The 26,450-nt window shown below is 51.0% G+C and overlaps 1 protein-coding gene across 1 annotated transcript in view; it reads left to right on the forward strand.

Moving 5' to 3' along the window:
• BCR (BCR activator of RhoGEF and GTPase) overlaps positions 1-18,871 on the forward strand; it is a 130,677-nt gene extending 111,806 nt beyond the window's left edge. Inside the window, exons 17-23 of the mRNA XM_084754694.1 lie at positions 9,663-9,722; positions 10,762-10,871; positions 12,405-12,544; positions 15,520-15,654; positions 17,096-17,201; positions 17,680-17,842; positions 18,297-18,871. Of these exons, the coding sequence (XP_084610820.1) occupies positions 9,663-9,722; positions 10,762-10,871; positions 12,405-12,544; positions 15,520-15,654; positions 17,096-17,201; positions 17,680-17,842; positions 18,297-18,386 (804 nt within the window). The 3' untranslated portion in view covers positions 18,387-18,871. The remainder of the gene's footprint in view (positions 1-9,662; positions 9,723-10,761; positions 10,872-12,404; positions 12,545-15,519; positions 15,655-17,095; positions 17,202-17,679; positions 17,843-18,296) is intronic.
• The last annotated feature ends 7,579 nt before the right edge of the window (positions 18,872-26,450 follow it).

Below are 26,450 nucleotides of genomic sequence, written 5' to 3' on the forward strand. Positions count from 1 at the left end.
TCAACTGGTTGGTGGTGGCACATGCCTTTAATCCCAGCACTGGAGGGGGCGGGGGCCAGAGGCAGGTGGATTGCTGTGAGTTCGAGGTCAGCCTGGTCTACAAAGCAAGTCCAGGACAGCCAAGGCTAACACAGAGAAACCCTGTCTTGAAAAACCAAAAAGAAAAAGTTCCAGTATCTACTTTATTTTTTAAATAGTGTTTCTTAAAAACAAAAAACCTTTTTTTTTTTTTCTTAAAGATTTACTTATAGCCGGTCACGGTAGCATGCACATGTAATCCCAGCACTTGGGAGACAGAGGCAAGTAGATCACTATGAGCTTGAGGCCAGCCTGGTCTACAAAGCGAGTCCAGAACAGCCAAGGCTACACAGAGAAACCCTGTCTCTAAAAACTAAAAAAAAAAAAAAAAACACAAAAAACACAAAAGGATGTATTTTCTGTCTTCTTGTAAATCTGCATGACAGAAGAGGGCATCAGATCCTATTTAGGTGGTTGTGAGGCACCATGTGGTTGCTGGGAATTGAACTCAGGACCTCTGGAAGAACAAGCAGTGCTCTGAACCACTGAGCCATCTCTCCAGCCTCCCAGTACAGCTTCTTTGTAGGGGAATTTATTTATTTACCTTACATGTGAGCACAGCACACCACAGTATGCGTGTAGAGGTCATGAGACACCGTCCACCTTGAAGTTGGGTCTCTCGTTTCTGCCGCTGCCCTATGAACTTCCAGGCAGTCTCCTGCCTCCTCTCTCACCATCCTTACACATCTTACTACATGCAGGCCAGCCGCTTCTAGCTGACCTCCTCCCGCGGTGGAAGTGGGTCGGGTCTTGGGTACTGCGCCCCTCTGCCTAGACTTTCTCTCTATGTGCGAGGCCACTAAGAAACATCCAAGACACCTATGAGAACGGAGCACACACCCAAAGGCGCCAGCTTCCTTGCCTGGGGCCAGGAAGGAAAATTCACCTTGTGATAAAATGGAGTGCCAGGGGTGATGAAGGGGAAGACCGGCTTCTGTGGATCAGTTCTTGCTGTGAGAGGAGGAGCCACATTCCCTTCACTCACATCAGTCCCCTGCCTGGACAGAGTCCTAAGAGACTCAGGCAGCTACCTATTTTAAGTGCGGAAGTGCGGAAGTGTGTTGGGGAAGTGTGCTGGCTTGGGGTCTGAAGGAATTGTCATACACGGAGAGCAGCCTAGAAAACAAAAATGTTCCTTCAACTGTCCTGTCCATATCCTGCCATGCAGCTGCCACTAATTTCTCCACCATTTGTACTGAGCCAGCCACAGAGTGACCACACTGCCCTTGGACACCAAGGTAGTTCTCAGATTTGTTTTCTTTTAAGACAGGGTTTCTCTGTGTAGCCCTCGCTGTCCTGGAACTCACTTTATAGACCAGACTGGCCTGGAAATCAGAGAGATCCACCTGCCTCTACCTCCTGAGTGCTGGGATTAAAAGCATGTGCCACCACAGCCAGGCTAGATTTTTTTTTTCTTTTAATGTGTACATATTGCATGTTCTGCCTGCATGCATTTCTGCATACTACATGTGTGTCTGGTACCTGAAGAGGCCAAAAAAGGGTAACATGTCCCCCTGGAATTTGAGTTACAGATGGCTTTAAGTTGAAGGATGCAAACTGAACCTGAGTCCTCTCCAACCTCTGCCCTGCCCCCTCATCCCCCACCTCCTCCTCCCCCTCTTCCTCATCTTCCTCCTCCTCCTCTCCCTCCTCTTCCTCCTCCTCCCCTCTCTTTCCTCCTTCTCCTTTTGTTTTTTTGTTGTTTTTTTTGAGACAAGGTTTCTCTGTATAGCCCTGACTGACCTGGAACTCACTCTGTAGACCAGGCTGGCCTCAAATTCAAAGAACCACCAGCCTCTGCCTCCTGAGTGCTGGTATTAAAGGCACGCACCACCGTATCTCTCTCAGTATTGGTCTTTTTTTTTTTTTTTTTTTTTTTTTTTTTACGATTTATTTGTTTATTATGTATCCAGTGTTCTGCCTGCACATACCCCTGCAGGCCAGAAGAGAGCATCGGATCTTATTTTAGATGGTTATGAGCCACCATGTGGGTCCTGGAAATTGAACTCAGGACTTCTGGAAGAGAAGTCAGTGCTCTTAACCACTGAGCCATCTCTACAGTCCTCAGTATTGGTCTTTAAAATAAAACGTAGGTGTTTGCACGGCTATCAAGTGACAGTTACAGGTCAAATGATTGACATGGTGCAGGCCCTTTTGTTGTGTGCTGCATCGATCCACTTTTCTGTAGTGTAACAAAATGCTTGAGGCAGATTACTGAAGGAGAAAACACTTTATTTAGCTCCATTTAAGAGGCTGAGGAAACCCATCATATTGGAGGTTGCATCTTGAAACGGGAACCCTGGGAGTAATTTGAGGGTCAGGCTTTGCCCTTGCAACAGCTTGTCCTCACTGTGTCCCTAGATCTCAGGAGTCCCATGAGAACTTTCTCTCCCAGAGGCAGCTCCTTTAGTGGCATTAGGACCTCACACTGGACTCTGCTGCTGAAAGCACCCACTGTCTCCACGCTGTCACATTGAGGGCTGTGTATGTCCCGATGGCCGCGATCTTTACTCAGGAGAAGGGGGTGAAATCAGGACCTTGGGTGTGCTAAGCAAGCGCTTGCCCACTGTTCTATGGCCCCCTCCTTACTTGTAGTTGGAGGCAGAGTCTTACTGATTTGCCTAGGCAGGTCTCGAACTCACGGACAGTCCCACTGCCTCAGCATTCTTCGTAGAGATCAGGTGTGTGCTGCTACACGCAACTGCAGCGGGCTCTGAGAACACTCGCTTGACTTTCAAGGAGACCCTTTGCCAGCTGTGTCGTGTCCTCTGGTGAGCAATGCCATCTGTGGCTTGTTAGCGCCAGCACCCATTGCTGCACTCCCCTTCTCCCTCTTGGCATCTGCCAACAACCTGGGCATCCTTTGTGTACATCCCAAGCCCTGGTACCCTCTTGAAGTTGGTATTGCCCAGCCTCGCTCAAGGGTGATCCCAAGGATGCTCCTTTGTGGATTTACCAAGTGAGCAAAGAGAAGTTTAGGACTGCCAGGCACGGGTGGCACACACCTGTAACCCGAGCACTCTGGGAGGCAGACAGATCTTTGTGAGTTTGAGGCCAGTCTAGTCTACAAAGCGAGTCCAGGACAGCCAAGGCCACACAGAGAAATATAGGTCCCACTATTGTTGAGACTTAAATGACTTGTATTTTCACCTGGGAACAGCTGGATTTGAACCAGGGCCTTTTGAGTACTACCACTAGAAAACTAGGGGTCTCAGTGAAAAGAGAACAAAGCTGCTTTATCAAACTCAGCTTCTTTAGACACACACCCCCTTGCTTTAATGCCTCTGTATGAACAGAATGTTTCTTGAAGGACTTGCTTTTCCATCAGGCAGTCTGAATGCTCTGTACCATCCTAGCAAAGAGAAGAGAAATTTCCAGAGCCAGAGAGCAGTGAAGGCAACAAAGACATATATACTTAGGATGCTTCCGAAGAGGGAAGAGACACCTTTGTATAGAACAGGGCTCGACTCCAGGTACAGTGCAGCCAAGTGGGAATCTACAGCCAAGGATGGCGTGGGGGATATGGGGTAGGGTTCTACAAGGAAATGCTGAGCCAGCAGGATTCAGGTTAGTCTTAGACAAGCGTGATGGGATTTTTTTTTTCCTGAAGGAAGGTCAGGTAAACAGATACTACCAGAGGAAGGTAGGAGGTAACCCAAATAGCAGGGCATGGTTGCCCACGCCTTTAATCCCAGCACTCGGGAGGTAGAGGTAGGCAGATATTTGTGAGTTCAAGGCCAGTCAGGTCTACAAAGAACAGGGAGGGCTACACAGAGAAACCCTGTCTTGAAAAAAACCACAAAAAAGTTAATTTAATAAAAATAATAGCCAGGTGTGGTGGTGCACGCCTTTAATCCCAGCACTCAGGAGGCAGAGGCAGGTGAATCGCTGTGAGTTCGAGGCCAGCCTGGTCTACAGAGTGAGTGCAGGACAGCCAAGGCCACACAGAGAAACCCTGTCTTGAAAAAAAAAAATCCTAAATAAATAAATAAGCGGTGTAAAAATAGGGGCAGTGTGAAGGAGAGATGGCTTAGTTGAGGGTTAAATGACATCCCCAGAATTCACGTTTTAAAAAGAAAGTGTTGGGGGAGGGGAAGCCCACCGTGATGACGTGCTTGTAATCCCAGCACTGAGGAAACTGAGGCAGGCAGGTCCCTGGGGCTCACTAGCCAGCCAGCCTGCCCTGCTTGACGAGAGTTCCAGGCCAGCGAGAGACCCTAACTGAGTAAAAACATGGTGGACAGCCATCAGACCATCCCCCAACACTGGCCTCCACAAACATATGTACATATACACACAAAATAAAGCGTTTCCCCCCCCCCCAAAATAAATAAATAAATACAGGGTAGAGGTTCCCAGCAAAACTGATGTAACAGGACTCTTACTCAAATCGGATTTTTGAGAGCGTGCCTAGGGAATGAAGCCATGTTGAACAAAGAACTCATAGAGTCCGAACAGTCTGCTAAAGAGGATGATCTCTGTCAACTCCCTAGTGTGACCCGAGTGAGTCATGGCCCCCTCCCCCTTCCAGCTTTGTTTCCTTACCTATCCGTGGGAGTGGGAGACATGAACCGTCTGGGGCTTGGTGATGTGTCACTCAGACCTGGTCAGCGTTTGGTGCTGTTATTACTGTTACTATCTGTCACCGTCATTGTTAGTTAGTGAAGACGCACCGGAGACTGCCGGATCCCGCCCCAGCCCCTGGTCACTGGACCTTCATTACTTAGGAAGGAAACCAAGTGTTGTAAAGGGTCTGGGTGATTCATGGCCCGCCTACACGGTGGCTGTGCTGTCTCCTGGCAACCAGGGCTTGTTCGTGTGATCCCAGGAGGAAGGAAGCAGCGGGGAGGGGAGGAGCAGTGATCCCACTGGTGACCTGACGCTCCAGTGTGGTTCCGTTCTCACCTGCTGTTTTCTGGCTTGGGTATAGCTTGGAAAGCCACGTGTGACATGTTAGGCCAGCCTCCCTGAGCTCAGGCTTTCCCGCTGACATCAGTGCCTTCCATGCGAGCCTCATGGGACAGGTGCCTGGCTGTCCACTTCCTGATGCTGGGAGTCGGTGGTGATGGCAAACTTGGCTCAGAAACTGAGTAGAGAGACGTCTTGTGAGATAAGGCTTTACTGAGATGGAGAAAGCGCCTTCCAGAATACTGGAAGGAGGACAGGAAGAACTCCAGACCCAGGCAGGAGAGCAGGGCCCTAAGGAAGGGCCAGAGTGGAAACGCATCTCTGGACTGGGAGTGTCAGACTCTTCTGAGGTTAAGGTTCTGCCTCCATAAATGGTCCATAAATGGTATTAATGAACACTTAGTTCAAGAACCACAGCCTGAGCCGGGCATGGTGGCGCACACCTTTAATCCCAGCACTCAAGAGGCAGAGGCTGGTGGATCTCTGTGAGTTCGAAGCCAGCCTGGTCTACAAAGCAAGTCCAGGACAGCCAAGGCTACACAGAGAGACCCTGTCTCAAAAAACAAACAAACGAAGAACCACAGCCTGAATCTTTGGATTCTGCTCCTACTCTTGGTTTTTCGAGACAGGGTCTCTCTGTGTAGCCTTGGCTGTCCTGGACTCGCTTTGTAGACCAGGCTGGCCTCCAACTCACAGCGATCCACCTGCCTCTGCCTCCCAAGTGCTGGGATTAAAGGTGTGTGCCGCCACCATCTGGCTTCTGCTCCTACTCTTTATGTGACTGTCCCAATTGAGTTATCAGGTCCCTGTTTCACTTCCTGAAAGAAGGAGGTTCCACATGAGAAAGAGTAGAGGGCTCCCTCTTTTTGAGCCCAGGATACTTTAGAGCCACAGGCCAGGAAGAGAGAGAGAGAGATGTGGTGACACTGACCCAGGACACAGTCACCAGCAAGGATACGGGCTGTCTCACCTGCACACCAGACCTCAGTCCTTCTCAAGATAGGCCCAGGTTTCTGTGGGTTATCCAAGCAGACAAGGCCGTCGTACACGGGAGCCTGTGTGTTGCCCTCCTGAGGAAGAACCTGTATGCCAGGCTCCAAGAATGCCGTAGCACTAAGGCTTTGTGATCGTCAGAGAGACTTAAGACAGATACTCTACATGTGCCGAGAAGCAAGGGGCAGCCGACTGCACGGTCACACCAGCACAGGTGGCATGGAGGGTAGGGCAAGGTCAGGGCACCAGGTGAAGACATCAAGTTTTACACCCTAAGGCCAGCAGTTACCCAGGATTCATGGGGGTGCTCCAGCTGGAAGGATGCCATTAAGCAGCCTGGTGGGATGTGGGCAGGACTGGGACACGATCCTGGAGCACCACCCAAAGGAAACCATCAGATGCAGCAAAGGCCGGGGCTCTTGGAGCCTTGGACACAGAAGAGAGTCCTCCCTGCCTGCCCTCTTCCCTTCTTTCATGTCATGTCCATTCACAAACTTCCTGGACGGCTGAGTTCCCATGATCCTTCTTGGGAACTAACGTTATATCAAGTCATACAATCTTATCTTCCCCACCCCGACCCCTTTTTTTCCTTTTTTCTCTTGTACCAGCTCTTCTAAACTTTGATGTGTCCCACAGAGCCGTGTGGGTGATGACAGCTTTTGTCTTTAGGGTTTTGTCCATTCGTTTCAATAAAATCTTGCCAGAGTTAGTCTTCTGGGACTGTATTTTTGGGGTTTGGGGGGGAGAGGTTTGTTGGTTGTGTTTGGTGGTAGTGGTGGTTTTTTTTGAGACAGGGTTTCTGTGTAGCCTTGGCTGTCCTGGACTTGCTTTGTAGACCAAGCTGGCCTCGAACTCACAGAGATCTGCCTTCATCTGCCTCCCGAGTGCTGGGATTAAAGGCGTGCGCCACCACACCCGGTGGTTGGTTGAGTTTTTTTAAAGACAGGGTTTCTCTGTGTATCTCTGGCTTTCCTAAAACTCACTTTGTAGACCAGGCTGGCCTCAAACTCACAGAGATCCGCCTTCATCTGCCTCCCAAGTGCTGGGATTAAAGGCGTGTGCCACCACACCACCACCTGGCTGACTGTTGTTTTAAGGGGTATCTGCTTCTTGGTCTCATTAATAGTCACTAAATAAAATCACCCTGTCATGGCACCCAGTCTTGTTTCTCTGGTCACTAGGCTTGCTGTCACCCTCACTGTGTGTGATTGGTGCTACTGTGACCCCTGGCATGGTCTAAGTCAATATGGACAGTTAGTTGCTTTCCAGTCGTAGGTAGAGGAGCCGCCAGGGCCCATTCAGTGCCTGCCCTGGTTGGACTTAGATTTTCCCCAGCTTGTGCTGGTGAGTCCCAGGCAATTTTCGAGGCATGCACCAGACCCACTAGCTACAGCTGTTCTTCTGAGTCCCTGCCTGGTCCAGGCCCAGGGAGACAGTGGTGATGCAGGTTGCCCCTCTGAGGCCACTGTATGAATATACACACACGCTGGCTGCCCAGTGCCTGTGTGAGACAGTGGCATTGAGGGCTTTAGCTCCCTCCCTGCCCCACCCCCACACACTTCTGTTTGGCAGCCCTCCCCTCTCGGGCATCAGTTTTTCCAAAGTCCCGGTCTCCTGCCTGTTTGTTTCTCTGAAACTTTAAATAGCTACATAGGAAAAGCGTGCCAGCCTTGAATGCTGTTTGTAGTGTGGCCCAGCCCTCTCTGTCCTGTTATTCTCTTTTTACATGGTTTCTGCAAAACACGTTCTGTTCTTTGAGGAAAATCCACCTATCTGAGGCTTTGGGCGGGGGGGGGGGGGGGGGGGGCGGTGCCCAGACAGCAACAAATAAGCTGCAAGTAGCTCTGGGTGGAGTTGGAGGCTAGACCTTGGTGCTTGAGAGTGGAGACAGTGTCCAGATCAGCAAGGCCCCCGGCCGCTTGCCTGCAGGGAACAGGTTCAGTACTCAGGCTGCTCTCTGCCCCGATTCCACTGAGGCAGTGTGTGCGACTTAAGGGTATCTGCAGGCTTTCAGGACAGTCTGACAGGACACTACCGGCTTGAAGTGGACTGGCGAGTAACACACATGTTACTCAGTGTCTCTAAATTTGGACAACAGGAAACCACCCACTTAAAAAGGAGACTCAGGCATAAGACGAGACTGTGACATATCTGAGTTCCCGTAACCAATAGTCTTTGGAGCAGGAGCTGTTTTTTCCCATATACTGACCAAAAAAAAAAAAAAAGTGGAATGTAAGGGTGATGGGAAACTCTGACCTTGGCTGGCCCAACTGTAGGGTGGAGCTTCCTTGGGAGCCTGCTCAAAAGGAGACAGAGGCCAGGGACTCACCACTGTCCTGCTGTTCAGCTCCACAAGCCTCTGGCTGCCTGACCCGCAGCGCCATGCAAGGCCTCATTCGGTTTTTCTACCCGAGCCGGGCAAGCCGAAGCCGGATAGCCTCTGCTGAAAAACAGCTGTGTGCCCGAGGCACTGCACTGTGGACCCACATCCGATGTCTGGTGTGCAGGGGCAAGGTGGGCCAGGCAGGGCATGGGATCCCCAGGCGGGCTGAGAAGGGTGGGTCTCGGAAGTCTCTGGCTGTTCTCTTCCTCGTCCTACTGCTTATCCTATCTTAGGACTGCTGATCCTGAGTTCCTAGGGGAGAAGGGTCCCCATTATTACTGTCCTGAGATGGAAAGCAAAGGGTCTGATTTACTCAGCTTGCTTCCGAAGAAGGAAGGAGCACTGGGGACAGCCAAGGCACAAGGAGACCTTGGGATTCCTTCAAGGAACATGTGAAGCCAGGCCAGGGAGACGCCCCACACCACAGACCCCCACCCTGAAAGGAGTCCGGTTCTTTGTAGAAAGAACCCCAGGGGAAGAAGTGGTTGTTCCTTTATCTTCTAATTTGGGCGTACTAGAGATTAAAACCAGGGTTTTTTTTTTTTTTTTTTTTTTTTTTTTTTTTTTTTTTTTGGTTTTTCGAGACAGGGTCTCTCTGTAGCCTTGGCTGTCCTGGACTCACTTTGTCGACCAGGCTGGCCTCGAACTCACAGTGATCCGCCCGCCTCTGCCTCCCGAGTGCTAGGATTAAAGGCATGCGCCACCACGCCCGGCTAAAACCAGGGTTTTGTGCATGCCAGGGAGAGCTCAGTCCCCCAAGAGCATCTTTTCAAAAGATACCCAGTTGCTTACTTACCTAGCCTAGCTAGTGGCCTCTCTGAAGCCTCCTGTGCTAGCTAAGGGGTGCTCAACAGAAATGGGGAGACAGCTTCCACAGGTCAGGGGCATGTGCTTAGTCAGGTGTCACTAAATGGTAGGTTCCTGTAGACCGGCTGTTGGATGGCGTCTGTAGAGGTCAAAGTTAGAAGGGTTAGAAGTTAGAAGGCTTCCATCTGATTTGGGGTGCCCTCCCAGTCACCACTGAAGCTGACTGCCCTCCCTTCGGACTTAGCAGCACCTCTGCAAAGGGAAGTGGGGCATAGGCTCCACCTGGGGTGGGGGTGGGGAATAGGGCTCCTGGCCATGAGCTGTATGTAGCACCTGGAGGTTCCAGGCCTTTCTAACAGGTCAGTTCTCTCTGGCCGCAGTAGAACTCTGTTTCCCATGTTAGGGTATAGAACAGCAGCAGGGGTGTCCATCGCCAGGCACAGCCTCCAAGCAGATCTGAGGGCCATTTATAACCATGCCTCTTTGGTTTCAGCTGGACCCCCAAACCCTACAGGACAGAGACTGGCAGCGGACTGTCATTGACATGAATGGGGTAAGTGACCACAGGGCTCTGTTTATGTCTGTTTCCCACTGAAAGAAGCCAGAACAGTCAGAAGCAGGCTAAGCCTAAGGTGATGGCCAAAGCAGGGAGTGGGGGTGGGGGGGGTGGGGGGGGTGCAGGGTGTATATGTAGGAGGAAGGAAAGCCGACCATAGCAGGAGTGCTGTGTCCAGGGCAGAGGTGGGGGACCTCCAGAGCAGGAACACAGTGCACAGGAGGCGGCCCTCTCTTGGGTGGTCAGCTGCCACCCAGACCCTACATGCCATTCTGAAGGAAAGTCCTGTGGTGCTAGGGGACCTGAGTCACAGACCACAGACTACCTGAGATCCACTGCCATGGTCTTTGACTATCTCAGAGTAACGTATCCAAAAAGATGGAACTAGAGCAATTTTAGAGACTTTTTTCCCCCTCTTCTTCCGATCATGGGATATTTGCATGGACATAAGCAGCCTTAGACCTGGGACCCAAATATAAATAGGAAATTTACGATCACCAGTTATTTCCTATATAACTTGCGTAGCTGTTGGGGTGGTGGCGGTGATTTTATGCATCTTAACTCATTAGCAGGAGGTCAGTTGGGCTTGGAGCCCTCCGTGTGTATCAGGAAGTTTACAGTTTTGGAACAGTTTAGATTTCCAGATTAGGATGTTTGACCTGTTGCTTTTCTTGTGATGGGGCCTTTGGGGCATAGAAGGAGTAGAGTCGTTTTGGTTGGTTTGCTTTGCTTCGGTCTAATGCTTTGAGCTGAACCCAGCACCTTGTACTCAGCAAGAGTGTGCACTGCCTCCGAGCTACATGCTCCAGCCATCATCTTCTTCTTCTTCATCATCTGCTCTAAGAAAGCAAATCCTTTATGCCCCTTACCACCCCCCGGGGCTCACCAACCACAGGGGCCTCCTCCACCTCACTCTGGGGACCTTGGCCTGGGGGAGTGAGAAGGTTTGTCGAGATAGGGCCCTCAGGGACCCTGAGATCCCATCCCATGAGGCCCAGAGCCTGAGAGACCCATGCCCCCTTCCTCTCTACTGCAGATCGAGGTGAAACTTTCCGTCAAGTTCACGAGCAGGGAGTTCAGCCTGAAGAGAATGCCTTCCCGCAAACAGACAGGGGTCTTCGGCGTCAAGATCGCTGTGGTCACAAAGTGAGTGGCAAGAGGCTTGGGCTTGTCCACTGAGGGCACACTGCACCGCGACTGAGGGAAAGGCTGGGCCTGTTCCCTCGGTGCATGACCCTGCTCTGTGCATGGGGTTGCAGGGTTTCGGGGGGCAGGGGGCGGCGGGGTAGCCCCAGGGACCACTGTGAGTCTCTGCTTAGCCACCTCAATTTGCTTATTGCCAAAGCAGTTGAGGTGTTTCCTCACCCCGTGCTCAGGGGACTGCCCAAATGCAGGACTCGCTTGGTGTATGTTGTGATCCCAAGTTCCTGTTGAATAGCTCGGACCTCTGCCCTTTTGTCGTGAGCCTGTTGCCAGGAGACGCCTGTTTGTTAGTTTGAGGGTAATTCTTGGGGATACAGGCCACTTCCTCCCAGATTTCATTCACTTCCCCAGGATGGACTCCTGGCTGCATCACTCATTGCCCAGGCACTGACATGTGTCCAAACATAAGAGAGGGCCTGCTTCCGAGCCCTTTCCAGAAACAAAGGATGTGCACTTTGGAGAGGAAGGCACCCCCTTGCCCCTCCCATATAAACTAGCTGCGTGATGGGGGCTCGGGAAGGACTTGCTTGTGTTTTTGAGGCCAGCTCTAAATAAAACTAAGTTCATGCCTCCGCATAGCACTGGGTTCTGTCTTCAAAGCATTCTGTGTGCTGAGTTGTTCCGGGAGGTCCAGAGGTTGTCATGCAAGAAAGCATTTAAAATGGCAAGGTACCTGGGTAACCCTGAAGATTTGTACATGCAGCATGTCTAGTTAGGGTTCCTGTTGCTGTGATGAAACACCATGACCAAAGAAACGTGGAGAGGAAAGGGTTCATTCGGCTCACACTTCCACATCACTGTTCATCATTGCAGGAGTCAGGACAGGAACTCAGACAGGGCAGGAATCTGGCGGCAGGAGCTGATGCAGAGGCCATGGAGGGATGCTGCTTACTGGCTTGCTCTCATGACTTAGCCTGCTTTCTTACAGAACCCAGGACCACCAGCCCAGGGATGGCCTCCCCCATCAATCACTAATTAAGAAAATGCCTTACCGCTGGGTCTCATTTGCTCAGTTGAGGCTCCCTCCTTTCAGATAACTCCAGCTTGTATCAAGTTGACATAAAACTAGCCAGGGCGCAGCAGACTCAAGTGTCTGCCCTGGGCAAGGCTTAGCTGTCAAAGAGCCTTGGAATTCACTGGGCGGTCAGGAGTCTGAGCCAATATCCTGTTTAACTTCCTGTCTTAGAGGTGAGCGTCTTTTTCAGGGCTCTCTTACGCTTTTGGGTCATTCACAGCCTGGGATCTGCACTTACCTAGTGTCTGTAAGGTTTGCCCTGGGTGCCCTCTGGCCCCGTGGAATAAAAGAACACAGCCTTCTGACCCTTCCCCACAGGGTCATGCATAACTTGCAATGTAATTGGATATTTCAGGTTCTTAGAAAGTTCCTGATAAAACATTATGCAACATACCCGAGAAAACTTGACTAAGGTTATGTGTGCAACCCCAGACTCTACACACCTTCCCTTCCCCTTGCAGAAGAGAGAGGTCCAAGGTACCTTACATCGTGCGCCAGTGTGTGGAGGAGATCGAGCGCCGGGGCCTGGAGGAGGTCGGCATCTACCGAGTGTCCGGAGTGGCCACAGACATCCAGGCACTGAAGGCGGCCTTTGACGTCAGTGAGTATTGCCCGGGCGGAGTGGAATCGATGGTGGTGTCCACGCTGAGACTCCCAGGGGGCCCAGCGCATCACTCTGCGCCTTTTCCTTCCTTGCTGCTCTACTGTTTGAGAGTACAAGACAAAAGCTGGGCATGGCAGCAGCATGAACCTGTAATCTCGAGTTCAAGAGAACACACTTCCAGTCCAGCCTGGACTATACAGTGAGTTCCAGGCCAGCTTTAGCTACATAGTGATTCCCTGTGTTCAGGTAGATGACTGATTGATTGATGATTGACAGTTAGCACTGTCCCTATAATCCCAGGATTGTGGAGGTAGAGGCAGGAGGATTCCTGCAAACTCAAGGCCCGGCCAGAGCTGGAGAGCAAGGCTCTGTCTAAATAAATAAATAAATAAATAAATAAAATATTTGAGGGACAGTGTAGTCTGGCATGTTGATGTTAGCCTCTGCAGGTCCAGCTACTCGGGAGTACCATTTGAGTCCAGTAGTCCAGGCCCTGCTTAAAAATGCACACCTCAAACTGGGCGTGGTAGTGCACGCCTTTAATCCCAGCACTGGGGAGACAGAGGCAGGCGGATTGCTGTGAGTTTGAGGCCAGCTTGGTCTACAGAGTGAGTCCAGGACAGCCATGGCTACATGGTGAAACCCTGTCTCAAAAAACAAAAAACAAAACAAACAAACAAAAAGCACACCTCAGAAGACAAAAGAGCTGGAGAGCTGGCTTGGGAAGAGCGCGTGCTGCTCTGCCCCAGGACCCAGGATCGGTTCAACAACAAAAAAAATTTTTTTAAGTAACTCGTTTCAAAAGAAAGGAAACAAGTCCTTCAAGGATCTAGCAATATCCACCGAGCTGGACCATGGCCTTCTGAGAGGTGATGCCTGATACCTTGGAGTGAGCAGTTGTTGTTAAATCCCAGTATAATTGGACTATGGCCCACTTGAGGACGGTAGGGGACAATGGTATGGATATGACCCAATTTTTACTGGTGTTGTCCTGTGTCTACCTGTTGTCCCTCAGACCCTCACACACTACAAGGGAGACAGGACTGTCCAGAATGCTGAGCCAGGGCCTGGAGACCCTGAGAGGGTCAGTCTTAGTTAAGGTTTCTGTTGCTGAGATAAAACACCAAGACTAAAAGCACCTTGGGGAAGAAAGGGTTTATTTCAGGTTACAACCCTCAGGTCACACCCTGTCAGGGAGGGAAGTCCGGGCAGAAACTGAAGGCAGGAACCAGGCGGCAGAAATTAAAGCAGAGGCCATGGAGGGGTGCTGCTTACTCCCTTGTTCCTTGTGGCTTGCTTAGTCTGCCTTCTGATAGAACCCAGGACCACTTGTCCAAGCACGGCTGCCCACAGTGGTCTGAGACCCTGGCACGTCAATCATCAATCAAGAAACACCTACCGGCCAATTTTTTTTTTAAGTTTTATTTTCTTATTATGTATACAGTGCTCTGCCTGCATGTACATATTGCTGCCAGAAGAGGGCATCAGATCACATTATACGTGGTTATGAGCCACCATGTGGTTGCTGGGAATTGAACTCAGGACCTCTGGAAGAGCAGTCAGTGCTCTTAACCTCTGAGCCATCTCTCCAGCCCCCCTACAGGCCAATCTTAAGGAAGCTTTTTTTTTTCAATTAAGGTTCCCTCTTCTCAGGTTTATGTAGGTTTATTTCAACTTGACAAAAACTAGCCAGTACAAGGTCCTTACCCAGCATCCCCAAAGAACAAGTAGACAGAAGCAGGACTCAGCAGGATGTTGTACTTGCAGAGTCGTTATCTCACGCTCCTGACCTGGGACAACAGAGGACCAGCACCCCTTGATGAATCTTGCTCTCTTTTCAGCATCTCTGGGCAACCAGAGTAGGCCTTCCGTCTTAGTCAGGGTTTGTATTGCTGTGAAGAGGCACCATGACCACGGCAGCTCTTATAAAGGAAAACATTTCATTGGGGCTGGCTTACAGTTTCAGAGGTTTAGTCCATTATCGTCATGGTGGGAAGCATGGTGGAGTGCAGGCAGACACGGTGCTGGAGAAGGAGCTGAGAGTTCTGCATCTGGATCAGTAGGCAGCAGGAAGAGAGAGTGAGCCACAGGGTCTGGCCTGAGCGTCTAAAACCTCAAAGCTGTGACACACTTCTTCCAACAAGGTCACACCTCCAGTAATGCCACTCCCTGAGTCTCTGGGGGCCACTTTCCTCCTCCTCCTCCTCTTCCTCCTTCTCTTCTTCTTCTTCTTCCTCTTCCTCTTCTTTTGTTTTTTTGAGACAGGGTTTCTCTTATAGTCCTGGCTGTCCTGGACTCAATTTGTAGACCAGGCTGGCCTCGAACTCACAGAGATCCGCCTGCCTCTGCCTCCGAGCGCTGGGATTAAAGGTGTGCACCACCACCCATGCCCGATTGGCTGTTTTCATTCAAATCACTACACCTGCTCTCCCAAAGCAGAGAACCAGTGGCTACCTAAGTCCAAAGGGAACACCCATTGTGACCACTAAAATGACCCAAGTAATCCCAGTGCCTTCCTGTTAGAAGAAGCTGCCACCCACACAGCTGATCTGTACAGAACAGAGTTGCCCACTTCCTACCCACGCTCCATGAACTCTACCTTCTCTTGGACTGGCCTGCCTGGCTCTGCAGCTGGGCGGCCCTGCAGCTGGGCGGCCCTGCAGCTGGGTGGCTCTGCAGCTGGGCGGCCCTGCAGCTGGTGGCTCTGCAGCTGGGCGGCCCTGCAGCTGGGTAGCTCATCACGGAGCAGAGCAGAAGCATGGGCAGAGGTGTGGAACACGCTTGCTTGCTTCCCAGCAGCCCTGCCCAGACCCGGTCACACAGAGGCTTGGGAGAAAGAAGACGAACTACTACATAAAGCATCCAGGCACACACATCTGTCAGCCTGGTGGCAGCTGCATTAGCCTAGGCAGGTCACAGAAGCCCAGACCTGGGGTCCACATAGAGCCGCTCTGTTTCTGTGTCCTTTCCAGATAATAAGGACGTGTCCGTGATGATGAGCGAGATGGACGTCAATGCCATCGCCGGCACGCTGAAGCTCTACTTCCGCGAGCTGCCCGAGCCCCTCTTCACTGATGAGTTCTACCCTAACTTCGCAGAAGGCATCGGTGAGCATTGACCCCACCTCTCCTGTCTACTCTGGTCCACGTTCGAACCCTAGCTGTGCAATGTAGAGGACAAAAACCAAGCCACCTGTGGGTTCTCCAAAGGCTGCCTGCCTTCCTCTCCTCATGGCCAGAGGGTGACCAGCCTGTGTCGCCGTGGGCGTGTCCAGCTCTGGGAGTCCTGGTAGCTACAGTGCTCCTTTCCGTGAGCAGCACTGAGTGCATGGCCTGCCAGGCTGGGAGGAACCTTCCCTGACCCTCTAACCCCAGGTCCTGGCCCAGTCAAGCACAAGTTCAAGCCCAGCCTTGACCTTTCTCAACCTGGAGGACGGTGCCCAAAGTAGCCTCTACTTCACCCTTCGGGTGACCCAGCCTTAGGGCCAGTGCACTAGACGATCTAGACCCTCAGGCCTGAAAGTGCCCCTGGGATGCACATGAAAATAAGGGAAGGGATGGGGCTGGAGAGATGGCTCAAGAGGTTAAGAGCACTGACTACTTCCAGAGGTCCTGAGTTCAATTCCTAACAACCATTTATAATGAGATCTAGTGCCCTCTTCTGGCCTGCGGGGGGTGGTGTATGTTTGGGCAGAGCACTGTATTTGTAATAATAAATAAATAAATATTTTTTTTTTAAATAAGGGAAGAGGGCTGGAGCGATGGCTCAGAAGTTAAGAGTGCTGGCTGTTCTTCCAAGGGTCCTGAGTTCAATTCCCAGAAACCGCATGGTCACTTACAACCATCTATAATGAGATCTGGTGCCCTCTTCTGGCCTCCTGGCACATATACAGGCAGAATACAGTATAAATAATAAATAAATCTTTTTAAAAGAAAAGTGCTGGTAATCCTAGCACTCGGGAGGCAGGGGCAGGCAGATCACTGTGAGTTCGAGGCCAGCTTGGTCTACAAAGCGAGTCCAGGACAGCCAAGGCTACACAGAGAAACCCTGTCTTGAAAAACCAAAAAAAAAAGGGGGGGGGGAGGGAGTTCGAAGCCTCTTAGTCTCTACTCTGAGTGCTTCCTTCAGAACTTGAGTTCTAGATGTTAACGCCAGCATTGGCCTGAGAACAGCTCTCCCGGCAAGCCTCAGCTCTCGGGGCACTGCTGGACAGGTGCCTAGGGTGTCGCTGTCCCTTTGAGGTGAGAGAAGGTGGGCTGAAGCTATAGGTCAGCCGTTAAAGCCTAGGCTCACAACCAGAGAGATGGGAGATGAGAGGCGCCGTTTCGTGTGTCTCCCGTGCCACGTAAGCAGCCACCGCAGGGGCCTTCTCCATAGGGCTTAGTCAAAGCTGTGTGAGCTGAGACAGTTTGGGGGGGGGGGGGAGTTCAGGGGTGATGAACTCTGTGGCACCTTCCAGCACAGACCTAGGGTGCTCCACCCCATGTCCTAGTGACAGCTCTCCGGCTTGAGCTGTGACCCTGGAAACTAAACTTCCTCCTTCTGCAGCTCTTTCAGACCCTGTTGCAAAGGAGAGCTGCATGCTCAACTTGCTGCTGTCCCTCCCAGAAGCCAACCTACTGACCTTCCTCTTCCTTCTGGACCACTTGAAAAGGTAGCGTGTGTTCTCCCACGCAGCCCAGGACCCGGGGAACCAGGCACCAAGGGCCTTTTCTCCTTCCCAGCCCTGCAAGGTTTTCCCCATTTTAGGGACTAGAGCGCCCCCACACACACACACACACACCCCATAACATTAAGCTGACAACCAGCATAGTGCTTAAATTTGCCCCTTACCCCTGGAGCTGTCCCAGCTGCCCACTGGGCTTGAATTCTCTTTGGTTTTTCAAGACAGCTGTTCTCTATGTAACAGCCCTGGCTGTCCTGACCTTACTGTATAGATCAGGCTGGCCTCGAACTCAGAGAGCTCCACCTGGCTCTGCCTCCCAGTGCTGGGATTAAAGGGCATGCCATTGCCACGCCCCACTGGCCTTGAATTCTCTTAATCCTGGGCTCCTCAGACTCCGGGGTAGGATCTTTTACATATGCCCTGAATGTGACATTGAAATAACATCCTCTGCTCTGCCTTCACACAGGGTGGCTGAAAAGGAGACGGTGAACAAGATGTCCCTACACAACCTCGCCACAGTCTTTGGCCCCACGCTGCTTCGGCCCTCAGAGAAGGAAAGCAAGCTCCCTGCTAACCCCAGCCAGCCCATCACCATGACTGACAGCTGGTCCCTGGAGGTCATGTCCCAGGTATTAGAGACAAGCTGTAGTCCGTGTTACCCTGGCTTAACACAGGCAGTGGCCTCAGCCTACCCCAAGTCTTGCCCATTCCTACCTCCATATCAGAGGCCTACCCCCTACCACTGACAGGGCCAAGAAGGGCCCTGGCTTCTTTGTTTCTTTCTCTCTCTCTCTCTCTCTCTCTCTCTCTCTCTCTCTCTTTCTTTCTTTCTTTCTTTCGGTTTTAAATGTGAGTGCTCTATCTGCATATACACCTGTGTGCCAGAAGAGGGCACCAGGGATAGAACCCTGGCTACTTTTATCCCCTCTGTCCCTGGCTAGATTTGCAAGGCTCAAGGCCCCCGCCCACCTGCTGGACTTGGCTCTTGCCACCAACAGTGTCTCTTAGTACCTGAGCCAAGAAGCCACATGCAACCCCAAGCACCGTCTTACTCGCCTGCCTCTCCCTTCTCTGCTGGAACAGGTCCAAGTGTTGCTGTACTTCCTGCAGCTGGAGGCCATCCCTGCCCCTGACAGCAAGAGGCAGAGCATCCTGTTTTCCACTGAAGTCTAAAGGCCTGGCCTTCCCACCCCCTCATCTCGTTAAGAGACCTACAGAATTACCTGGAAACCTGTGACAAATGAATCCATCCACGGAGTGGGAATGGGACCCTTCCTGTGGTTTAACTTAACCATTCCGAAGCTCTGGGCCGCCTGCCAAGAGACAAGTACCCAAAAAAAAAAAGGCCCCCAGCAAGGGCCTACACAGATCATCAGGTGTGTCTGCAAGCCCCCAGGCTGGCCCCAGACTGTACCTTTCCCTTGTGGCCACTAGAGGGCACCCCAAGCCAGCCCATCTGCCAGCCTGCATCCAAGGGAAAGAGGTGGCGAAGAGAGTGGTTTTTATGAATCTAATTTATCAGAGTTTTTTTTTTTTTTTTTTTTTTAAATCTCTACTGGATCATTTGTTCCGATGCACCCTCTCTGGGGAATAGGGACACCACCAGATCCCTCCCTGTTGTGTCTTGAATAAACACTGCTGCTGCTGCTGCTGCTGCATACTGTGGGGGCCACAGCCATGTCCCTGTGTAGGTGGGGCAATACCTTCATTGCCCTGACTGAGAAATTCCGCTGTCTGTGTAACAGGGTGTGAGGCGCTGAGTCAGCACGGTAGCGTCTTGACTCCTTGCTGCTTGCCTTGTCTTTCTAGAAGGATGTCTGTGCGGAAGTAGGTCAGGCTCCTGTTTGCTGATACTCTCGGGTTTTTTTGCTATTTATGCGTTTCTCAGGAGTGTGCTCCATTGCAGCCCAGAGGTGTCCAGGGACCAGACACAGGGGAGAAGGGAAGCCTTGGTCACGCACCTTACTATTGGTCTGCAGGGAGAGTGGCCGTGTCCACAGACCCTGCCTGCCTGCCTGCCTGGCACCCGTTGTCCCTTTGGCTTCCGGAGGCTGTGATTTCTCTGGCCTGGCTCTGCTCCCCGAGTCTGTCCCTCACGGTCCCAGGTACAGATCACTTCCTTTCCTTGAGCCCCAGCCAAGCCGACTCAGTTCACTTTTGTAGACGTTTCTGCCCTGAGGCAGCAGCTTGCTCCAGTGGGTTCTTTGAAAACTTTGATCCAAAATAGCTTTTGATACTTGAATATTTTTAAGTTTTATACATAGTTTCTAATTTTTTTCCTAACGGATTCACACACCTACTAAGACACTAGAGTGTGTACCGCGGACAGGCCGTGCCCCAATAGTATTTTGTCTTCCTTTGACAGCCATCTTTCTTACTGTTTGGCGTCAGATATTTCTGATGTCTCTGGAACATCGAGAACACCGGAAGACGGTTAGGAAAGTCAGGCCTGGGGGTGGGAGCAGCCACCCCACAGCAGATTGGAAGCTAGCCCACCCGTTGCCCTCCCAACCCTACACTCCTGTACCTGGGTCAGGGACAGGGTCTCTGCATAGCCACCCATCTTAGTGAAAAGAGAAAGAGGGGGAAACACTGATTATTTTCAAGAAGGAAATCCATAAATCCTTGTCTCGGTTTTTTTAAAAAAAGGGTAGAATCCCACCCTTGGGAGGCCGAGGCAGAATTGCCTCGAGTTCAAGACCAGCCTGGGCAGCATAGTGCTTGTCCACCCAGCGAGGAATACAGTACAGGGGACTTGGGGTAGACACGGGTGGGGGCAGAAAAGAGACTGAAAGGCTTGAAGCGGGAGCTGCTCCTGCAGAAAGGTATGACTTAGGGGTGTAGATTGTCCGTCACATGAGGACTCCTGCACTGGTCACTCCCTCCCATGTCTGGAAGGTAGGTGTGTCCACACGGCTTCAACCAACCTCACAGCACATAGGAATTTCCAGGAGTCAGAGCAATGTGTCTGCTCTTGAACTTGCCCTACGTGTTGGGCCGGAAACAAAGGACCTAGCTGGGTCTCCGTCTGCATACAGTGTTTAGTTGTTTATCCCTCTCCCCCTCCCCCCTCCCCCCCCCCACCTCCCAGTCCCCCCCCTCCCCCACCCCCCATCCCTCAGCAGAGCTACCCATTCGTCTGCCCTTGAGCATTTCTGGACCCAGTGGGCTCCTTTAATTTGGCTGCCCACCTAAGTCCATGTCATGGCCTTGATCCTACAAGAGAAACCATGCTGAGAAAATCCAAACCCCAGCTGTTGTTTCTGCCCCACCCCCACCCCCACCCCTACCCCCCACCCCCACCTCGCCTCTTGATTTGCATCTGTCACCTTGAACTGGAAAGCAATATATCCAACGTGCCAATTTGCATCCCCTCAGCCATCTCCTTCCTCGGTTTCACTTTATTTATGTAGGTTATGTATTGTCTGATGACGGGATGAGCATTCTTGCGTTCTAAAGTGCTCCTCCGCCACCGAGCCATGGTGGCAGTGGCTGGGGCTGCCTCTGTCATGTCTCACACCCTGCAGGCCTGTAGGCTGGCAAGGTCAATGCAGTGCAGGGCTGGAGAATACAGAGTGTTCTCCCCCAGTGAGACGACTCAGCTTTCCCTCTGTGAAGAGAGTATGATGGCCAGGAGTCCATTGTGACAGCCCGTCAAGCATGGCTGCCAGACTCTAAAGGAAGTGGGGATACTTCCTTACCTTGGAACCTGGGTCCTGGGCACAAGTAGGCTTGGCTTCCTGCGGGTAGCCTGGCCTCCCCAGCGGGTCAGTGATGGTCTCTTAGCTACAGTCTTGCTTTTGAGCTCAGCTGTCTGTACTACTCTGTGCCGAAAGGACCACAGACACTCTCATTAAAGTCTGCTGAGACTACTTGGGTTTGTGGTGGTTTCTAGTCGGTGAGTTGCCTGCGAGTTCGAAACTCCTACACTCCTGGGGCTTGACCAAACCAGACGCCGCAGGCATGTGAAAGCAGCAGTGCTACAGAGCCCTCTCGGCCCAGTTGGGCCATCAGTGGGGGGAGAGGGGTCTGCACCACTGTCGGAAGTCCTGCTTTGGTGGAATTGGGTGCCCAAAGGCAGGTGCCAGGCAAACAGCTTCAAGATACAGAGTAGCAGCCAAGTCCTCAAGCACAGCAAGGACTATAGCCTTGGCTAAGGAGGAGGAAGAGAAGCCACCCAGCCTTGACCCTGCAGGTGGGAGAGACGGCAATAGGGTAGTTTACCAGTCTTGCTTGTTTGATTGGGCCCTGGTTCAAGCCTCATAGCTTACTGGGTTTGCAAACTGAGGCAGCTGGACCCTGTCTTTGTGTGGCATCCAGAGGAGGTGGGTGTTCTCAGCTGCCTCTAGGCTGGCCCTCGGAAGCCTGCCCAAATTACCGAGAAGCTGCGTCTGCCGGCAACTGGCATGGAGCGTGGACTCTTCTTTTGATGAGTGTTTTGGGAAGAGCCTAGCCAAGTCCCAATCAATCGGCCACCGCATTATCTTCAACACTGCCTCTATCAAGTCATTCTAATGCTTCCTAGAATAAGGTTCGCTTGTCAAAGACCACAAATGGCCAAGAATGGGGCGGCCTGAGCATTGTGACTCCAGCCTGTAGGCTAATTGGAACATCACTGTCACCACTGCCATTTCAATGACAGTGCAAGCTGTTAGGAGTTGACAGGGTTGCTCAGAGTAAACTTTTTACTGCCCCATCAGTGTCCTGACCGACATCAACCTAAATGACCAGAAGAGCTGCACTCTCACCCTTGGATTCTGAGAAGCCTCTGCAGCCGTAGCCCCATCCCAACCCCAGAAGCACATGGATTGACTGCAGATCCTACCCTCCCCAGGAAGCTGTGTATTCAGTCAGCAGGAAGGGTTTCTACCAGTGTTTGTGCTAAGTCAGCAGGAAGGGTTTCTACCAGTGTTTGTGCTAAGTCAGCCCATAAGAGGTTCTAGTTAGCAGTCTCTTTACATTATCTGCCATTTGGGAGCGCACACACACACACACACACACATACATGCATCCGTGATCCTTTCACATCTCTTACTAGGAGGTGATTCTTCAGGCTAAAGCTGACGCCTCACTATGCTTCTGCATGCAAGGGCCACATCTCTCTAAACCTATGCCAGTGGTACAGCCTAGGGGTAGGGTAATTTACCGAGTCTGAAATCTGAAGTTGAGCAATGCGCCCATGATCCATTAGAGCAGTGGTTCTCAACCTGTGGGTCTCGACTCCTTTGGTGGGGTCAAATGACCCTTTCACAGAGGTCGCAAACCAGATACCCTGCATATCAGACACTTCCATTAAGATTCATACAAAGTTAAAGTTATGAAGTAGCAACAAAATGATTTCATGGTTTGCGGGGGGGGGGGGGGGGGGGGGAGGAGGCACCACAACACGAAGAGCTGTGGTAAAGGGTCGCAGCGGTAGGAAGGTTGAGAACCACTGGTCTAGTGGGAAATGAAGTAACCACACTTTACATAGCATCCCAGATCCTGCCTATGAGCAGATGCTGGGGTCTGCCTTGACTGTCCCCAAATGGGCTAACTTTCTGCTAGGTGAGATGGTGACTAACAGCCTTGACCCAAACAAAATAGCATTTATTAATGCGGTCCCACCTTCTAGCAGTGTGACCTATATCAAATTCATATAGAGGGGGCTGGAGAGATGGCTCAGTGGTTAAGAGCGCCGCCTGCTCTTCCAGAGGTCCTGAGTTTAATTCCCAGCAACCACATGGTGGCTCAAAACCATCTATAATGTGATCTGGTGCCCTCTTCTGTAGATAAAGCACTCATATGCAATAAATAAATAAATCTTATTTAAAAATTCATATAGAAATCATAAAAGGATTTTTCATGACTCCTTCTACCCCGATGTCCCAGTGACCTTAAAAGGAAGTTTCACAAGGTCTGAGGATGGGCTGTTGCAAATAGTTCTGGGAAGATAAACAGAAAAACAGTGAGGGGGGGTGACAAACTGCTCTTGAAGAGGCCCAGATGGTTCCTGCTGGCGCAGTGCCCACAGGCCAGCAAGACCGGAGCAAGGTCCTGGCAGGGGACAGGGAAGCTATTGGGGTCTGGATCCATCCCATCTGGCCTAATGGGAGTGGGAGAGAGCTGACAAGCCAGGGTCAATTTCCTGTGAGAGTCCCGCATTCTTCCAGTTCTTACAGAAAGGCCAGCTAAGGATGTGATGGTAACAGGCGTGCACAGAGAAGGGTCCCACCATGCTCATAACCAAATTAGACAAGGCACCATTTACTTGGGGGAAAATGGTGATAAGACCCCTAAACCCAGAAGCCTATCCTGATTTTGCATGGTAATAGCAGTCCAAGAAAGGCCTTAGAGGGGGGCTGGAGAGATGGCTCAGTGGTTAAGAGCACTGTCTGCTGCTCTTCCAGAGGTCCTGAGTTCATATTCCCAGCAAGCACATGGTGGCTCACAACCACCTCTAATAGAGATCTGGTGCCCTCTTCTAGCATGCAAGTGTACATGCAGATAGAGCATTCATACACTAGATAAATAAATCTTTTTTTCTTTTCTTTTCTTTCTTTCTTTTTTTTTGGTTTTTCGAGACAGGGTTTCTCTGTGTAGCCTTGGCCATCCTGGACTCACTTTGTAGACCAGGCTGGCCTCGAACTCACAGCGATCCGCCTGCCTCTGCCTCCCGAGTGCTGGGATTAAAGGCGTGCGCCACCACGCCCGGCCTAAAAAAAGATCTCAGTTCCTCAGGCCGTGTCTCTAACTACAGAAGTACTTTAGCACCTTAATCTTTATCCCTTTCCTGTGTATGGAACTTGGGATGGGCTCGTTTAGCTCCGGCTAGCTAGAAGACCATGTTTCAAAAGAACAAGCAAGAAGATACCCTATGAAGATGGAGGGGGAAAAAAATCATACGTCAAGCGTTGCCAAGGTTGCAGGTAGGCACCATGACTGAAGAGAGTGGCCTGGACCAGAATTCTACTCCGATCATTCAGAAGGAGACCACTGCCAACAGATTAAGCTGGCACTTCTGGTTCATAGAGCTGAGAGAAGCCAATCCTGGTTTTCTGGAATCCTATGGTTTCTGTGTCTCTATGACCGCCACATGAAACTAATGTTGTCACACGACCTGGAAGTCAAGACACATCTGCCAGTGCTAGGGTCCAGCGCCTAAAGCAGAAGGGCAGAAGCCAATGAGGTGGACATAAATGTCACCCCCACACTTGGCACTGAGGCAGCCCAGCATTCGAGTAAAACAAAAGAGACTGGTCTGCCTCTCTCTCATCACCAGCCGTGCTCACAGGGGCCCTGAGAAAGTGAGCGTGCCTTCATCAGCTGTGTCCTCACTCACTTCTTCCTGCAGTCCTTATGTCCGCATCCTTTCTAGCCTTGGGCCCCTATCAGTCCCCACCCCACAGGGCCCTCTAGTATGTTTGGAATCTTGTCACCTTTGCCTGACAAACAGCTCGTTTCTAGCCCTCAGCATCAGAGTTAGAAATGCGGGTCAGTGATTCAAGGCTTGCCTAAGATGCAGGGCCTGGACTCCATCACAAGCACTGCAAGGGGAGGGAGGGAGGCATTGTTCACCAGGTGGCTGTTTGCTCTGACATCAGTGACATCTACCTTGAAGGGGAAGCCGTGTGTTGGCATCTGCTGGGGATCAAATCTAGTGCCTTGGACATGCCAAACGTATGTCTTACCATTGAGCTACATCCCAATTCCCAAAGATCAATGATTTAATTCAATTTTTATATATGTCAATTACAAATAATAGCAGTTTCATTATGACATTTTATATGTATATAATCTATTTCAATCACATTCACCCTACATTTTCCTCTCTTGGCCCTCCCACCTCTACTGATACCTTTCTCTTCCCAATGTGTTTGTGTGTGTGTGTGTGTGTTTGTGTGTGTGTGTGTGCGCATGCCACCACTGCCCAGCTTGCTAAAACTTGAGTGCCTAAGTGAAATGGCCATGTCACATCAGAAAGAAGGTGGTCTACAACACTCTGTGACTTCCAGCCCCTACTCTCTATCCATCCAATCTTCCTTAATGTCCTCTGAGGGCTGGAGAGATGGCTCAGAGGTTAAGAGCACTGTCTGCTCTTTCAGAGGTCCTGAGTTCAGTTCCCAGCACCCACATGGTGGCTCATAACCATCTATAATGAGATCTGGTGCCCTCTTCTGGCATCCAGCTGACCATGCAGATAGAGCCCTCATCTACATAAAGATAAATAAATATATAAATAAATAAAATAATGTTCTCTGAGTCTTAGAGGAGCCAATACAGAATGGAGCATCCAACAGTTACTTATTATCAGCACTTTGAGTAATTATCTCTCCAGTAATCGCTGTCCACTGCAAAAAGAAAATGGTCTGACCCAAGTTGAGAGCTGCACTAACTCACCTACGGGCATAAATACTTAGAAGGCAATTTGACAGGTACAACATGTCCACTTAATGAAACAACAGCGCTAGCCTTGCCACTAAGGCTTGCGACTTCCCTAGCCATGGGCTTTTGATCAGATGTACAGTAGCAGGTGTGACTCCCTGACTTTGGAGCTGATCTCACATCCACTCAGAAAGCCGTGACCCCATAACTATCCCACCAGTGAGCCCACATTGCCTGGCAGGTCAGCAGTGTAGCATGACAGGTCTGCAGCTGTGTAAGGCTATTGAGGACTTTTCCCCCTAGCAGTCTGGGTAGCACCTGCACCACCATAAAAAGACTAGCCAATCAGGAAGACGCTTTCTCTATGCCTGCAACCAAAGCATATGATGTCTTCAGTAATAGAGACTTACCATGTGGGTCTGGTGAGCAATCAAGAACAGTGGCAATAAATAGCCTAGAATGTTGTAGGGACCTCCCTGGCCAAGAAGTCATCAGGAGCCGGGCGTAGTGGCACACGCCTTTAATCCTAGCAATGGGGAGGCAGAGACAGGCTGATCTCTGTGAGTTCGAGGCCAGCCTGGTTACAAAGAGAGTCCAGAACAGCCAGGCAGGACAATAAGAGAAACCCTGTCTTGAAAAACCAAGAAGAAGGAGGAGGAGGAGGAGGAGGAGGAGGAGGAGGAGGAGAAGAGGAAGCCATTAGAAGATAACCTACACCCAGCATGACAATTTTCACTAGAAACCTATTCTGGGAGCAGCTTTATCCACACACAGACTACTTCAGCTTAACCTTTATTTTATTGTTAATTATTTTATAAAGTAGCATTTTTTGTTTGGGTTTAGGTTTGGGTTTTTCTTTTCGGGGGGGGGGGG

This window comes from Acomys minous, assembly GCF_964271855.1.
Source record: "Acomys minous genome assembly, chromosome: 13".
Classification (NCBI taxonomy): domain Eukaryota; kingdom Metazoa; phylum Chordata; class Mammalia; order Rodentia; family Muridae; genus Acomys; species Acomys minous.